Source organism: Alligator sinensis, unplaced genomic scaffold (genome assembly GCF_000455745.1).
Source record: "Alligator sinensis unplaced genomic scaffold, ASM45574v1 scaffold547_1, whole genome shotgun sequence".
Classification (NCBI taxonomy): Eukaryota; Metazoa; Chordata; order Crocodylia; family Alligatoridae; genus Alligator; species Alligator sinensis.
In genome coordinates this window covers 1,644,385-1,660,690 of record NW_005842217.1, presented here as the reverse complement: position 1 = coordinate 1,660,690, position 16,306 = coordinate 1,644,385, and the positions used below count along the sequence as shown (strand labels likewise).

At 49.3% G+C, this 16,306-nt stretch overlaps 1 protein-coding gene and 1 long non-coding RNA gene across 3 annotated transcripts; one reads left to right on the top strand and one right to left on the bottom strand.

Annotated features, from left to right (window-relative positions):
* Positions 1–860: 860 nt before the first annotated feature.
* Positions 861–7,810, bottom strand: LOC102373151. Its single transcript, XR_003094857.1, has 3 exons — positions 7,701–7,810; positions 7,323–7,624; positions 861–1,094 (listed from the first exon to the last, which is right to left on the bottom strand). It is a non-coding gene; the product is annotated as an uncharacterized LOC102373151 (long non-coding RNA).
* A 40-nt stretch (positions 7,811–7,850) lies between these two features.
* Positions 7,851–15,565, top strand: CUNH1orf216 (chromosome unknown C1orf216 homolog). Of its 2 annotated transcripts, none has more exons than XM_006027014.2 (2): positions 7,851–7,941; positions 12,725–15,565. In XM_006027014.2, exon 2 carries the CDS (start codon positions 12,741–12,743, stop codon positions 13,626–13,628), a length of 888 nt encoding a protein of 295 aa, XP_006027076.1. In that variant the 5' UTR covers positions 7,851–7,941; positions 12,725–12,740; the 3' UTR covers positions 13,629–15,565. The 2 variants fall into 2 exon arrangements, with proteins under 2 accessions (XP_006027076.1, XP_025063822.1); XM_025208037.1 differs by having other exon boundaries at positions 7,872–7,941; positions 12,729–15,565.
* Positions 15,566–16,306: the final 741 nt, after the last annotated feature.

Below are 16,306 nucleotides of genomic sequence, written 5' to 3'. Positions count from 1 at the left end.
GTGAGAGACCTGGGCTCTATGCCCAGCTCTGACAGGCAGCAAGGGCCTGGACAATTCAACCACATCCTTCTGCCTTGCTTTCCACTCCCACCTCCTTGCCTGCCTTGCCTGTCATGGTGGAGGCCGGTTCAGGCTGCGGTAGAGATTTCACATTAGCAGCACCTGGACAAAACGTGGCAGATGAGCTGGTTAGTGGTTTGGGGTGGAAGATGGGCTGGTGCAAAGAGAAAAACAAGAGCTCCAAAGTTGTCAGATTTTGAACGTGTCTGTGGAGCGGACCGCTGTGCGGCGGGCTTGTGTTTTCACAAGAAACATGGCAGACTCTGCTTCATATTTCACCAGGGGTGCTCAGCATCTCTGGGAATCAGGCCAGGGGTCTCTCACTGTGGGCACCCAAAAAGTCAAGGCACGTACAATATAATGCTGCTCTTGAATGCTTGGGGCTAGATCAATTGCTCTAGGTCTTCCAATGACGTGGAGGTACTGCTACATGAAAAGCCCAGGGGGCAAAGGAGGGAACCGGGAGAAGAGCCCAGGAGTCCAGTCTCAGCCCTTCGCGGGAACTAGAGGCTGGGGTCGGGTCATCCCTAGACCGGTTCTGGACTTGCCATAACCCCCCAGTCAAACCCCGCGCGGCGTGTTGCATTTATCTCCTCCAGAACATCTCGCTCTGGGAAGCCAGCTCATTAGATTTGCTGCTCAGGGTCTTCTAAATAATTTTCAATTTCCTGTAAGGATAGTTTTTAATTTATTTCTGACGTCAGGAGTAGGAGGGGGGAGAAGGCAATTCTAAAATTCAGCATTAAGCCCGTGTCCTCCTCCTCCTCCCCGCCCAGTGCGTCCTCCTTCCTCTGAGAAAAATCAGCACGTTGCATTTTACACCCCCTTCCTCCCCACGACCCAAAGTCTCCCTGCTTTTCTGGCTTCCTGGCCAGCAACTCAGATTCCTAGATGCTCTCTGTTGCTGAAGAGAGATGGCTACCGCAGCAAGATTTGGAGGCTCCGTCTAGACTCCACCTCCTCCTCCCAGAGGGTGAAATTAGGGAACAATGGCAGCTCTGGATCCAACATCAACAAAGGAGAGGGGCTTTGATCTGAAAAGCAAAACGATTTGTTTTTGTAGCAGATGCACAAATGAATTCCATGCTCTTTGCTGCGTTCTGTTGCGTGCAGCGTTTGGGGCTGGATTAGCGCCGTTTCTCTGCGTGGTTCGGGCTGTGATCATGTTCTCTGTGGATTTTAGCCACGGTGGGCTCTCAGCCTGCTCCCCAGTCGGGGAAATGGCCGCATCACAGAAAACGGCATGGTTGTCAGCAGCTGGGGACATGTTTAGCAGCAAGGCAAGGGAACAGAAAGAGGCTTGTGGCTGGGGCTTGGGAGATCTGGATTCAGGTCTTGGCTCTGCCACAGACTCCCTGTGCAACCTTGGGCAAGTCACTTGATCTCCCCTTGCCTCTGCTCTCCCTTTGTGCTGGATACTAGAGTCCAGTGTGGAAGGCAATGATAAAGTAGTAGTTAGGGGTCCCTGCTCATTCACCCGGCTGTGTGACTTCGGATGAGTCATTTCACTGTTCTGTGTGTCCTTCTTCCTCATCTTTAATCCATCATATCTTTGGAGACTGAGTTCTTTGTATGTATACAGCACCTTGCAAAACGTGGCTCAGCTGGGCTTTTTCGGGGCCAGTTAGGGGCCTTGGAAATGTAACTGCCCTCTTGCTGTCTGGGAACAAGAAGAGGTACTTAGGCTGGCGAAGGGCAGGCTGCTTCATTGATAAATAGGGCATTATTTCCTATTGCTCTTGATCCATTTATTTTTTACAACAGCATGCATGAAAATTGTCCTGCCACACAGCTGATTTCTAACCAGGAAAGCTCGTTTCAGGGGAGCTAGCACCAGATGTGGATGAGTGTATGGTTTAACTCTGGGTAGGTCTATGGGTTTTAGGGAGAATGTTTTTCAATGGAACAGGATTATTTTATTTTCAGATGGCAAATACCACTCTGGTCTGAATTAGGATTAGATAATCCCCTGGTTTCTGTGGGGAAAGGGAAACTCTTGTCTGACCCATTAATCACATAGTCCTGAACAGGCAAAACAGCTGCAAAGTTTCTGCATGCTTCACTTCTTAAATAAGTGAATAAATCGAGGTTTGCAAAGTCACCAATATCCTTGAAATAGAACAAGTAAGATGCTGGGGCTTTTTCTATATCTATGTTAAACCAAGCCAAGGCATACCACTTTCTAAAACAGGCCTGGAAGTGTCCACACCAACCTGCCCAGGGTGACATATAGAGTAGAGAGCAATCAAACTGTGGGAGAGGAGCAGGTGCCTTTCCTGTGAGAGCTGAAGGAGGGCTGGCTTCAATGAATTCCTCAGTAAAAAGAAAATTTTAGGGGAAAAAAAGTCATGTTTCAGGTTGACATTTTCAAAATGAAAATTCCCTTTTTTCCCATTCCAGATGATCGTTTACATCAGCCTCTAAACCAATCACAGTAAAAGAACCCAAACTTTATAAATGTTTAACATGGAAACAAAATGGTTTGGGTCAATTCAAGCTCTTTTTAATTGTTCATTTGCAAATAAATAAATACCTAAGGATGGGGATTTTGACTTTTTTGTTAGGATTTTGGGATGGGAAACATTTTCCTGGGACAGGAATACCATTTTAATACCCCAACCCCCTGTGTATAATCATAAACCCACCCATCACAGAGAGCCCATACTCATGCTTTGGTTGCAGCTCAGTTCAACAATGAAGAATAAGGTAACAGAGGATTCAAACCTTCTCTCCCAAGCTGAGCTACCTGTATGGTTCGTCCCTCATGTCTGCTCTCATCACGACCGAGGTCCATCTTACAGACAGAGCCCCTCTGTTTCCCGACTCACTCATCTTTCTCGCAGCAGGACTGATGCTCCGATCATGATTGCAGGCACACTTAGCTCTGTTGGACTATGCTTAGTGTGCAGCAGGAGCCCCTCTGCCTCCTCAGAACTGAAGGGTAAGTCCCCTATGCGAAGCAGCTGCAGGTGGGACATACAGGTGTAGAAAGCTGCCAGTTTTCACTGTTTGCAGAGAAATACAGCACTGTGTGAATGCTGATTAGAGCAGAGATCTGCTGCTGCAACTGGCTATGCTGCGGTGCAGCTAAGTTCTTTGAGCCCTATAGCCGTCCCTTTATCATTTACAGTTGTTGTTACTTCTGGGTCTCCGTTCTTGTGGTTGGACTGTGAAACTCATAGAAACATAGAAAATGAGGGTTGGAAGGGACCTCAGGAGGTCACATCTAGTCCAACCCCCTGCTCCAAGCAGGACCAGCCCCAACTAGATCATCCCAGCCAGGGTTTTGTCGAGCCAGGTCTTAAAAACCTCCAAGGATGGAGACTCCACCACCTCTCTGGGTAACCTATTCCAGTGCTTCACCACCCTCCTAGTTAGAAAGTTTTTCCTAATATCCAACCTAAAACTCCCTTGCTGCAACTTGAGACCTTTGCTCCTTGTTCTGTCATCTGCCACGGCTGAGAACAGCCCAGCTCCATCCTCTTGGGAACCACCTTCAGGTAGCTGAAGGCTGCTATTAAATCCCCTCTCCGTTTTCTCTTTTCCAGACAAAATAAGCCCAGTTCCCTCAGCCTCTTCTCATCAGTCATGTGCCCCAGCCCCCTAACCATTTTTGTTGCCCTCTGCTGGACTTTCTCCAATTTGTCCACATCCTTTCTGTAGTGGGGGGCCCAAACTGGACACAATACTCCAGATGTGGCCTCGTCAGTGCTGAATAGAGGGGAATAGTCACTTCCCTCAATCTGTTGGCAGTGCTCTGACTAATGCAGCCCAGGATGCCGTTAGCCTTCTTCACAACAAGGGCACACTGCTGGCTCCTATTCAGTGTCTTGTCCACTGTACCCCCCAGGTCCTTTTCTGTAGAGCTGCTGCTTAGCCAGTCGGTCCCCAGCCTGTACCGGTGCATGGGATTGTTCTGTCCTAAGGGCAGATGTCCCAGGATTGCATCACTGGACCAATGAAAGAAAAGCAGCAGTGCATTCAACCACTCACTAAACCCTGATGAGAGGGGCAATGTGTATACATGCCAGTCCTGTGACTTTTCTTTTCTGGGACAACCAAAGGCACAACTTGTCCCAGGACAAATGCAACATCTGTTTGTAGCCTGTCCGTAACACCAAGGACCCCACTTCAAGGAGTCTTTGTTGTGCCGGGCACCTTAGAAATAGAATAAAAGGCCAGCCCTATCGAGCAGTATTGCTGTGATAGGGTTGTATTGCTGTAGGATTGAGGACATTAGCCAGGGCTGGGACACTCAGGGTGCTTGGTGCTGTACAGAACAAAGACACATTCCCTGCCCCAGAGAGGTAGAAGTGTAAATCAGTATTACAGCTGACTGCTTGGGGCTGGAGCTGAAGGGGGATAAACATAGAAAGGAGGAACACAAACCCTCCTTGTGTTCATGTGAAGCACATTTTCGTCCCCCTGCCATCTCTCCAACCCCCAAGACTCATGTTGCTTAACATGCTGACTTCATCCAAACCATTCAGAACCCCTTACATTTGCTCTTTCCCCTCATCCTGGCATTAAGCCTGACAATGCCCCTTTATGCCCAAAGTGTTTGTGGTGCTTCATGTGACCTTCTTGCTCCAGGCTTTGCATTCATCCCTGCTTGTTTGATGTGCTACTGCTTTTTATTTTAACCTTTGGAGACACCCCCAAGTCCCAGCACAGATGGATAAAAGGTCTATTGAGAAAACTGCCTCCATAGCCCCCTCCCTGCGCTCTACGAGGAGCTGATGGACTGCGAGCTAGGTACCACGGGGGAGTCTGGGTAGCCTAAAGCTCATAGGACTGATCAGGGGGATTGGGAAGGGGTAGGAGGAGGAGCTGTTCTGTTCATGAAAACTTGTCTTCAGTGTGTTGCTGGGTGAGATGCATCCTCATACACATGCCCATACACATGCACACAGGGGGTATCTGCTGGGCTACAGGCTGTGTTTGGGGTTAGACCCCCAGAGACGTTTTGCCAATACCGTCCACTCATTACCCAGTAGCAGGTGGTGGTGCAGGGACATGTCCCTCTTTTTCTTCAGGTTTTAGCAGGTTTCATCACCAGGCAGGTACCCCATAGACTCATGTTGTGCCAAAAGCCAGGACACATTTTGTAGCTTTGCCTCATTGCTTCTCCACTGGAGTTTTTGTGGGACTCTGAATAAATCTGGGATATAGCAGAGAGGCCTCATCGAACTGAGGACTTTCACCTGCCTAAAAGGGTTCTGGGAAGCTTCTCTCACCAGTGCGTGGCCAGCTAAGCAGCGTGATTAAAATCCCAGCCACTGCCTGTTCATCGCAAGCTCCTTACTGTGGTATTTGTAGAGAAAAGAGTGATTCTAGTACACCACTGGTCTTGATGTTACAGCAAAAGTGGTAGGTAAGAGCAGCTTGCAGGTCCCATTAAGCTACATTATTAGGTGGCAAATTCTCTGTCTTTGAAGTCTTCTGAAACCTTTAATTAAGCTAGAAAGATAGTTGGGTTTTCAAGGGAGTGCCCAGGGAGGCTGAGAAAGCTCTTAACCACTAGGGAGATTTAATGATGGGAGTCATACAGCCAATGGGCATCAGCATCGTATCCAGATGTAGCTCTGTGGAGGGCTCTTTAATCTGGAGCTGGGACAGCCTGCCCTGGGACTCAGGGTGCAGACAGAATGACAATTTTTGCCCCATCTGGCCCCTGAAAGTACTCTATAGCCCTGTCCTAACACAAGTGCATGGCTGCAGAACACTTTAAAAGGGCCTGATCCCGCAACAATCTGAACTCTCATTACATGAGGGTTCAGATGAAGGTGCTCCAAAGAGGAGTGCCTTCATTAACTTCTGTCTGTGCATGCTGGGTGCTTTCAGAATGGGGCGGGGGGGAAGAGAGAGTAGAGAGCTCATTTTGGGTGTTGCTTAGTCAGTGCTGGAGGGTAAGGCAGGTGGATTGGATGCCCCCAAGGTTGGGGGATCCGATTCATCCATCCTCTGACTCCAGTGCAGTCTGAGGAAACCCCAGAATGCAACTCCCTCCCCTGCCTTCTCCCTCTCCCAGCCTGAGACAGCACCAGGGGCCAGGAGAGGGGTAGTGGGGCTAGGGGAAGAGGATGCAGAGTTGCAGCTTTTCTCCCTGGATCAGCTCCAAATTGGAGCTTGACCCCCCCTCCCCACTGACCCAACACCTAACCTCTTTTGGGTCAGGAGGGTCGGTCTAACTCATGGCGCTTTCTGTGAAGCACCATGAGTTAGACCAGGAAGCGGCACTTCTGTCTGCACCTTCAGAGATTCTGCACCAGCCCAAGGGACAGGGGAGCTTCACATCCTCTTGCTGACCTCATGTATCCCGGTCGGAGAAGCCACAGACTTCTGTTATAAAGAGGATCAGAGCCAGTCCCATTGCTGGGCTCTCTATTAAAAAGATCCTATGCCCCAGGCCCTGGAAGAAAACATGGCTGTAGTCCAGGACATTCACTGACCAGACACTCTCTGCACAGAGCTTCATGATAAGCCATGGGCAGGGAAATCCTTGATCTTGAAATATTGCCTCAACCCATCACACCCATGGTAGAGGTGAGGGGAGAGGGGCTTCAGATGGGCCAGGTGTCCTACTTGAGAGAAGGCCTGATGCTCTAGTTCAGCTGGACCAGCACCAGCTATAGCAATTTCTAAACAAAGGTCTTGCAATTGCCCTGGTTTCCACTAAACTATCCCCACGTGCTTTGTACTTGGAAGTTACCATCAAGTGTGCGTTCCCAGCAGCAGAGCTTGGCTGCACGGGTGTCTCAGAGCGCGCTGGTACAACCAAGGCTAGGAGGTGAGAGCACCTCGCTTCCTTTCTCTACCTGCACCGCTCCGACTGCTTAGCTCCACACTCCCATCCATTCCTGGGCTCCACGAAAGACAGAGGGACTGACAGGGTCTCACTCCAGAGGCAGGGTTATGACAAGCACACCAGGTGAGCAGTGAATGGAGGGAGGCTGTGGGGATGGATCAGGCTCAAGTTTTGGTCTGGTGAAAAACAAATTGGAGACATGGAACACCGCCCCTGCCACAATTGCACTGCGACTGTTCCTCTGACCCCTTGCACATGCCTGGGGATGCGGGGGTCACATACCACCGACATGCTAGCAAGACTGCTGCCAGGAATATATGTCTGTTTATTCATTCCTTTGTATTGTGGTAATGCCAGGGAAGCAGCTATCACAGACCAGGCCTTCATCATGTGCAGCCCTGTACAAATCCAGGGGGAATCCAGGGCACAATGTATCGGGAATCTGTCCACTTACCAACCAGTCTGATCAGAGCTAAATCTTCCAGAGTGATTTGGTGGCTTTCTGATGCCTCAGATTCCCCGGGGCGACTCTAATGCAGCCTGATTTTCAGAAAATCCTAAGCCACTCTCCCGCAGAAAATCAGCTTCCTTACAACTGCCTCTAGGCAGGCCCTCCAAAGTTGCTGCTGCTGAAGTGTGAGTCGGTGATGTGCCGGACACTCAATGCAGGTTCCTCCGCGCAGTATAAGCATCTCTTTACTTACCGAGGGCTGATCTCCTGGCTGAGTGTTGTTTCCAGGGAAGCTGATTCCATCGCTAGGGAGACAGATCATCTTTTATAGGCTCTGTTAACCACCCCCCCCCCCGCACACACACACATACACACACTCACTTAACAGTGCCGGGCTTGTGCTAAGGTGGCCGTAGGTGCTGCCTTGCATTTCTTGCTGCCTGCTGATCATCCTGTGACAGGGCACTCCCAGCAGTGCCGGTTGCTGTAGGAAGTATGCAGTACATGACGCTTTCCTGCTGCTGGAGTGAGGACTATTTCCGTTCTGTCCAGCTCAGCAGCAGCAACAGCAGCAGCAGCAGCAGCCTGAGAAATCTGCCTTTGCTTTCCCAAGGCCTCCTTGGTAAGTGTGTGCATTACGCGGGGGGGTTGTTTGTATTTGGTACGTGGCAGGAGATAACCTGATGCCAGGGGTTGAAGTCACCTACTTCCCCTTGGTGCCAGGCACAGGGCAAAGAGCACAGCCCCATAGCCACATTTGGACCCCTTTGACAGGGTGTGTGTGGGGGGAGCGGGGGTTTCTACTGCCTTTCCAAGGACCTGAAGCAAACAGCACTTTGCTGTTCTGCTCACACAGATGGTACCAGGACCCCAGCCCCACCTGTCCTTGGCCTGGTGTGTGTGTGTGTGTGTGTGTGTGTGTGAGAGAGAGAGAGAGAGAGAGAGAGTGTGTGCAAGCACATGTGCATGTGTGCATGTGTGCACATATGCATGTGCTTGTTGGGTTTCTGATTTGCAAAGTGTTCGTTGATTTATTTGTAGGGTCCCACAGCATGGACAGGGCTTTTGCTCGGTGCCATCTTAGGGATGTGTGGCGGGTAACTGTTGTACCACACATGCCCTTCCCCTCCCACCCCCCTGGCCCCTGCCCCAAAACACAAAGTTTGGACTTCAGCATGATAAACCCTCCTGCCCCTTCCCCTTCGAATGCCCAAGTGCTGAGCCTGCTACAGCTACATGAGCTGGTACAGGGGACCCTGCCATAACTGAAGATCAAGGTTAGCTCAGTGGCCACATGAGGATGCGCTGGGACAGTGATTCCAACAATCTCATAATCCTGATCGCATCTGTTCTCTCCGTCTCCCGGCAGGGATTACCGTGAGCATTAGAACCCCTTTCCCCTTTGCCTCTGTGTTGCCTTTCCCTTGCATTTTCCTTAAACCATTTGCAGAGCTCACAAGTCTGGGGAGCTGTGTGGTTTTTTCCCCCCAAACTCTAGGCATGCGAGAGAAAGGGGAGGTCCACCCTGCCGGCACGCTGCAAGGCAGAGCTTTGTGATGTTTGTACGGGGACAGCACAACTCTCCCCTGTGGCTCTGGGCACCGTCCGTCACATGCTACCACCACACTGCAGCACATCATGCTGTCTGCTGCTGCTGCTGCTGCTACACACACACACACACACACACACATCTCTGCTTGCCATGGAAACCTCACCATAGCAACCATACTGGAATCCAGGTTTAAAGGGACAGGGTCATGGGGTGCAGCACAGGTGAGAGTGTGATCCCGTTCAAGTAGCCCTGAAAACACTGGGCCTCCTCCTCCTGCTGGGACCAGTCCTACACCAGTGTAGCTCCATTCTGTTAAGTGCAACTAATCCTGGTCTACACTGGGGGAGAGGGGAAGAGGATCAGGATCATGGTCCGTATGCTGCAGTCATCCTGCAATGAGGGTCCATCCCCTGTAGCAGGAGGCTGGGGCATACACTTGGTCCTGTTGCTGCTGCAGTGGCTGAGCTGCAGGCCATAGCTGAGCTGTAGCCCTCTTGTAAAGCAGGTACCTGGGGAGCTGAGCTAGGGCTTTGCCTCTGAGGGCACAGGCCTCTCTTCCCTGAGGCCAGTGGGGGCACTTGCAGTTGGCTGCAGCTGGTCCTCAGTCCCAGAGAGGCCTGTCACTCACACAGGCCCACGAAGCCAGCCCGTGACACCCCACGCTTCACCCCAGCTCCACTCTCTGCTCCTCTTTCTCCCTCCTGGGATTGCTCCTGCACTGGCAGCTTCAAGGATTGGATTCTGTTTCCTTCTAGCTTTGCCCCTTCATCTTGCCTTGTGTTTCAAGCACCCTTACCTCTTGCCCTGTAGGCATTCCTTCCAACATTTAGGGATATCCAGACCTAGATCCAGACTCACCCCCTGCCTGTGTCCAGTCCAAATCCTGGCTTCCAAACACCTATAAACTCTGGGTATTTGCAGCTTGAGCCTGGAGTGACATCTCTGTGGCACTTTTCTTGCTGATTAAATAGCTTTTAGTGCATTTCCTCTCACAGCACTCCTATGCAGCACAGCAGTACTATTCCCCCCTACCCATTTCACTGGCTCACAGGGGCTAGAAGACTCACCCAAGGTCTGTGGTAGGGAAGTGGTTGACCCCACTTCTCCCAAATTGCAGCGCAGTGCCTTAAATCAATGGACTGATACAGAGAAAACTCTCCCAATTGCTTTAGCAAACACCCACTTTTGTGAATCCTCCACATCTGATCTGTCAGGGGAGTTGCCATCCAAGATATATTGGTTATTACCTCACTGAGGAATGGCAAAGGTAAAACAACTAATGCTGGTTTTGGGTAGCCTGCTAAAAATCTCAGTCCTGCTTAGGCAGGGCTGGCCAGGGAAACTTCCCCAAGTTACAGCCCGTGCAGTAAACACTCCCCATCAACACTGGTATTATTCCCACTCAACCACTAACTTTTGCATGGAAAAAAGGGGTAGCTAAGCAGTCTGGTCTCCTGGGGAGGGAATCTTGTTCTCCTGGGTTTTCCTGCATGTGATTTCTAGCACTAAGCTTGCCTCCATCTCTATTCATAACCCTGGTAGGAATTCTAGTTTGACTTTTTTTTTCCACTAGTTCCAGTTTGCAACTAGGTTTTGTAAAGAAGGAGCAGGCCTACTGGTGGTATTGGCATCCTTGAAAAGTCAGAGACCAATGGAAAGCTGCACATATCTATTAAAATAATCCAATGGGATTTAATAGGCTTTCCACTGGGGAAGGTGAACAGACATTAAAAGAAGTAACCAAAAGTGTCTCAAATTTACACAGGTTCCCTTCATGCGCCTCACCAACAGGGACAAAGTTTAAATGGTTTCCCACTGTTTCCCACAGCTTTTTTCTTGCAGCCTACAGTGTTTTGCACAGCTGACTTCATGCTCCTGGCTTGGTTGGTGCAGGGAAGAGATCCTGTGTGATAATGCCTATTTAGGCCCATTAATCCAGACTGAGCATTGCTCCTTATCAGCCAGACGTGCCCCTTTGCGGGGTGGGATCACGCACGTCATTCGGAGTGTCGCTGTCCCTTCAGCACCTTCATCGAGCAGCTGTGGAGCCGGCGTCCATAGCTCATGCTCCCTGGGCAAAGCGTGTTTCACCACACAAAACCCCATGTTGGGACACATGGGATTTAAGCCACTGTCTTCTCTTAAGTCCTCATGGCCATCTCCTTAGGCAGTGGAGCTATACCAAGGATTGGTGCCCAGGTGTTCAGGCTACTGACGTTCCCGACAAGAAGTTTTGTCTGGCTCCATTTCCACCTTTCTCATCCCGTTAGATGGGTAATAGGAGCTCACTTTGCCACTAGGTACAGTCTGCCATTCCAGCTCACAAAACCAGAGCAAGAGGTGGCCCAGGCTTCAAGCAAGCCACATAACCTGAAAGGCGATTAAAAAAAAAAGGATGGAGATAGACTTTTCTTTGTGGCTATAGGGGATGGGACTAGGAGCAACAGACTTACATTGCAGCAGAGGAAAATGAGGCTGGAGATTAGGAGGAACTTTCTGGTTATGAGGGTGGTTAATCATTGGAACAGGCTGCCTAATGAAGTTGTGGTATTTCTATCCCTGGAAATTTTCAAGAGCAGGTTACACTGACCCTGGGCTGGTACGGTTTACTGAAGGATGATCCTACTCTGAACAGGGAGCTGAGGTAGATAACCTCATGTGGTCCCTTCCATCTCTGCTTTCCTATGATCCTGTAACTCAGTGACACCCAAATGCTGTCCTACGGAGACGATGTCTTGTGCTACTGCAATGTCTTGTTTCTTGCTTTGGGGGTGTTGGTGGCAACCATGCTGATCTAAGGACACTGGCAGACAAGGTTCTTTGGGTAAATGTGATATCTTTTATTAGACCAACTAAAGAGTTGGAAAAAGTGTTCTTTGCAAGCTTTCAGGTACAAACACCCTTCTTCAGGCAGAGGGAGAGTCTACAATTGTACTGTCTACAGTTGTACTGTATTACTCAATACAGCTATAGACTCTCCCTCTGTCTGAAGAAGGGTGTTTGTACCCAAAAGCTTGCAAAGAACAATTTTTCCAGCTCTTTAGTTGGTTTAATAAAAGATCACATTTTCCCAGAGAACCTTGTTTGCCTTGATTCTTGTTTTATATTTAGATCATAAGCTGCTTGGGGCAGCCTTTTGTTGTGCAGCTATACAGCACTTAGCGTGCTGGGGTCCTGGATCATGACTTGGACCCATAAATATTGTACCAGGACAAAAAATAAGTGTCTTACCCCACTCCATCTACACTAAACAGTTCTTTCCAGGTCAATACATGAACCTGGCCCTATTCTTATTAAAATCAAGGAGAAGTTTGCCACTCTTTTCAGAGGGCGACTGAACCAGGTTTCATGTGTCTCTTTTCTATACTAGCCCACACATTGCTATGCCACATGGTGTCTTTAGTAGAGCTGAACCAAACCAAAACCTACTATCCAAGCACCAGAAAGCTTGTGACTCGCATCTGAGCTTTGCCTCTGCCCACTAATGTTATACCGGGACCAACTAAAATTTCCAGAAGACCCCAAAACATTTGGCATCTGGTCTGTATTGCAGCTGACAAGACCAGCATATAATTTAGTGCATCATCCTAGACCACTGCTCTCCCTGCTTCATGCTGACATACCCATGTCCTTGGAGCCCAGGTTTCCTCTTACTTTATATGGTAGAAGTCAGGAGCTGCTTTACCCAAGTCAAGGGATTACTGGCCTTGAATGGCAGGTGAAAACAGAATCACACCCCTGGAACTAGAACTGGCTCCGAAGCAAGGTTGACTCTGGTAACTCAGAGAAAGGCCCTTTTTCCTCCCGGTTATTTTTCTCTCCATTTCCCTTACTGTCTCTCTCTTTCTGTCAGCCAGGAAGGCAGAAGGATGTTTACGGTGTGCCAGCCCGACGTCCCCCTGAACAGATCCTTCCACGAGGGCAAACAGGACCCCACGCTGGGCACGGCCTTCCTCGGTGAAGGGGAGCTCAGGCAGGACAGTAACTTCAACTTTGTGGGGGAAGTATATGACAGCAACGAGAACTGGAGCCAGACAGTGGCTGGGACCCGGATGGAGGAGGACCCCAGCCAGATAGAAAACATGAGAAATCCCTCAGATAATCTGGTGTTATTAGTGCAGAGACAGACGGCGAAGGACAGGCTTAGGGATGCTCCCCAAGGCTTGAAATCAGAGAAACGGTGCCTCTCCGAGGAGGATGTGCGCAGCCCCCCGGAGGGGGCAGAGGTCAGCAATGCGGAGCTGGAGAAAGCCGCTACTGAGGACGTGGCCAAAGAATGTGACAAGTCCGTCGTCTCCCCCTTGGAGGACAACGGTTATGGCAGCAGCTCCCTCAGCATTGACAGCCCTGATAGTAGCACTGGCAACACATGGGAGATGCCTGCCTCTACCAGAGACCGAAGGGGCCTGCCAGACCCGCAGCTGCCCGACACCGACTCCGAGAACTCCTCTGACTCGGACACCATCTTCCCTGTGCTGGCGGAGGCCTTCCAAAACATCCAGGACAAGGAAAGGTTCAAGGAGCAGGAGAAGGAGAAGCACCACATCCAGCTGGTGATGTATCGGCGCCTGGCTTTGCTACGCTGGATCCGTGGCCTCCAGCAGAAGGTCATTGATCAGCAGAACCGGCTGCAGGAGAGCTTCGACACCATCCTGGACAACCGCAAAGAGCTCATTAAGTACATCCAGCAGGGCATGGTGCACTCCAGGGAGCTGGCTCATGCCAGCCTGGGAGAGACGCTCACTACTACCCCGTGACAGCTTGGTCGGTACCCTAGCTCCTCACCCAGACTCGGAGGGAACTTTGCTTGAGTGTGGACCCCAGGATGGAGCCCGTGCAATCTTCTCCGGCTCTGCATGGGAGCCTTTCAGTGAAATGCTTGTCTTCGGCTCCCCAGTCCTCTCCTGACTCTAGGGCTCCCCACTGCATGAAGGCCCCATACCCTGACAAATGCCACGTAGTGTTTAGGAGTAGGCACAGATTAACTAGAAGCATGTCCCAGGCCATTGTAGTGCATGGCTCACTTTGTTAGTGCAAGTCAAAGGTCCAAAATGTCCCATAACTAGAGGCTGAGAAATGAAGGGGCAGGAGGAGAAGGTTTTTATTCTCCCTCACTCCTACCAACACCTTCCTTGATCACAACCCAACAGCCCTGCCCCAGCTGGGCAGCAGCCAAGGTTCTCCTATTGCCTAATGCAAAATGGCCCAGCCCATGATTTAGGGGCACTGGAGAATTGGAATAGGTAGGAGATTAGCACCCAACTGGTTGGTGAAGGGAAGAGGAATTGTGCTATTTCAGGAGAAATGGTCCTTCACAAGTGTACACCCAAAAGGGCTCTCAATTGACAGACCTTTCTCTCCATCTGTCTCACAGCCTGGTCTCTCACTCTATCCTCCACCAAGTGAGTCCCTCGAGGAGTCCCTCTGAAGGTCCACTCCTCCCCCTTAAGCATTAGTCCTGATGTGTTTCCAAAGTGACTGGTCAGGAACTGTTCAAAGATCCAAGGACATTATGCTGCCACCATCCAGTTCCTCATGCAGAGCTGGGTCTCCTCAATAGCTCCTCTTCCTCCCTGAACCTTATCTTTCATGCTCACCCCATTTTTCACCCAAGTCCATCCCTATTCCTCCATTTTAGTCTGGTCAGCATAGCTTAGGTAGCTGCGTGCTTTAGGGAGAAGCCATTCCTTAGGGTCACAGCTCCTCTACTACCTTTTGTCCATGCCCGTGCTCACTTGCATGCCTCTTCCAAAGAGCATCCTCAAAATGCCTGTGCTCCCATCCCAGGCCTATGGGGTCACCCGTTTAATTATAGTATAAGCTCACAGAATTCTCATTAGCATATAGGTTTGCTGAGGTTTATGAATGTAAAACCTATCTTTTAAACCCTACTTCTAAATCCTTGTATTATTTCCAAAGGGGAATTCTGGGCACTTGTTCACCACAGCTGGCAACAGTAGGAAGGTTTAAAACAATTCCTAGAAAAGCATTCTTCACTTAGAGTGTGACTATGAGCTGGGAAGCATACTAAAAATCATGGATGGGAGAACCCCATGGGCCACAGTTAGAATACCACAGGGAACCCCTGGCCTCTCAATTCAATGCTTTCAGGCCTGCATCTGAGAGTTTAGGACACTGCAAGACTGGACACTGTTATTTTTGCAGCCATCGCAAGCTTCTCCCATGTACTCAGTGCTGCAGAGAGCATGTGGCTCTCGACGAGCCCGCGTGCTTCTTGTGTCTGAAGCCAGTGCTTTGTACGAAACAGCTTGTACACGTCCAGCGAGCTCCGCAAGAATTGATGAGTTACATATGGCCAGGGATTGTTCGCTGCCACAATGTAAGAAGTGCTTCAAGTACAAAAGTCCATCTGGTGACAAAGGTTGCAATTCAGCAAAGCATTTAAAGCAGGCGTTTGAGTTCTTTCCTATTCAGCAAAATACATAAGCACATGGGTGGCTATAAGCATCCATGATCATTGTGAACATCTAGTCTCACTTCCCACATAAGCAGCCAAAGCATCTTTGGCTTTTGCATCAAGCCCATATCTTCTGTCTGAGCCACAACAGATCTCTTTAAAAAAGGCTTAGTCTTGTCTTAGAGGTTTAAATCCCACTGAAGTCTAGTTAAGCACATGCTTAAAAGTTTGGCTGCTTAGCTGATGGGCTGATTAATTAGGCCCCAAAGAGAGAAAATCTTACTAAAAATCTGACCTCAGAATGCTTTGAAATAGGCTTGAGGCTCATTGCACTTAAATCTTATATATTATATATTATATATATATATATATATATATATATTCATTCAGATTCTGTATTATTGTGTATGGGATTTAGACTTTGTATTATGAACATGTCTTCACTCATCTCAGTCTGTTTATACTATTTAAAAATAGGTGCCAAATCAGAGAAGGCCCTTCTCAAAGCCTGTGCTGTTCATAGTATCTTAAGTTATCATTTCAAAGCAAAACAAGTATTTTTTCTAATCTATATTTCTCCAACAAGGCAAGCATATAAGATATAGGAAAGATATTCTATCTAAAGAGGAGAGAATGTAAAAGAGTATATTGGGTTTATTTGGTATATATTCTTAAAAATTCGTTTTGTACGTATCATATTCTATTTACTTTAATTGCAGTACAAGAGGCAGGCTGGGGTAGTGCCTGGAGACCAGGACCAGGCTCAGAATACCTGGGTTTTATGCCCAGCTCTGCCCTGACCTGCTGGGTGACCTTTGGTGAGTCACTTTGCCTCACCGTGCCTCAGTTTTCCTGTCTGCAAAACAGGGGTAATGATCTTTAACCCAGGCAGCCAGAAGAGAGCTCTAAGATGTAAGGGTAAAAAGAGGTCTGTAAATGTTAACTGGTAGATTGTACTCCATGGCCTCCATTCCTTTACAAAGGTGCAGTTGATGCCTGCAACAGGGTTTTCTCATG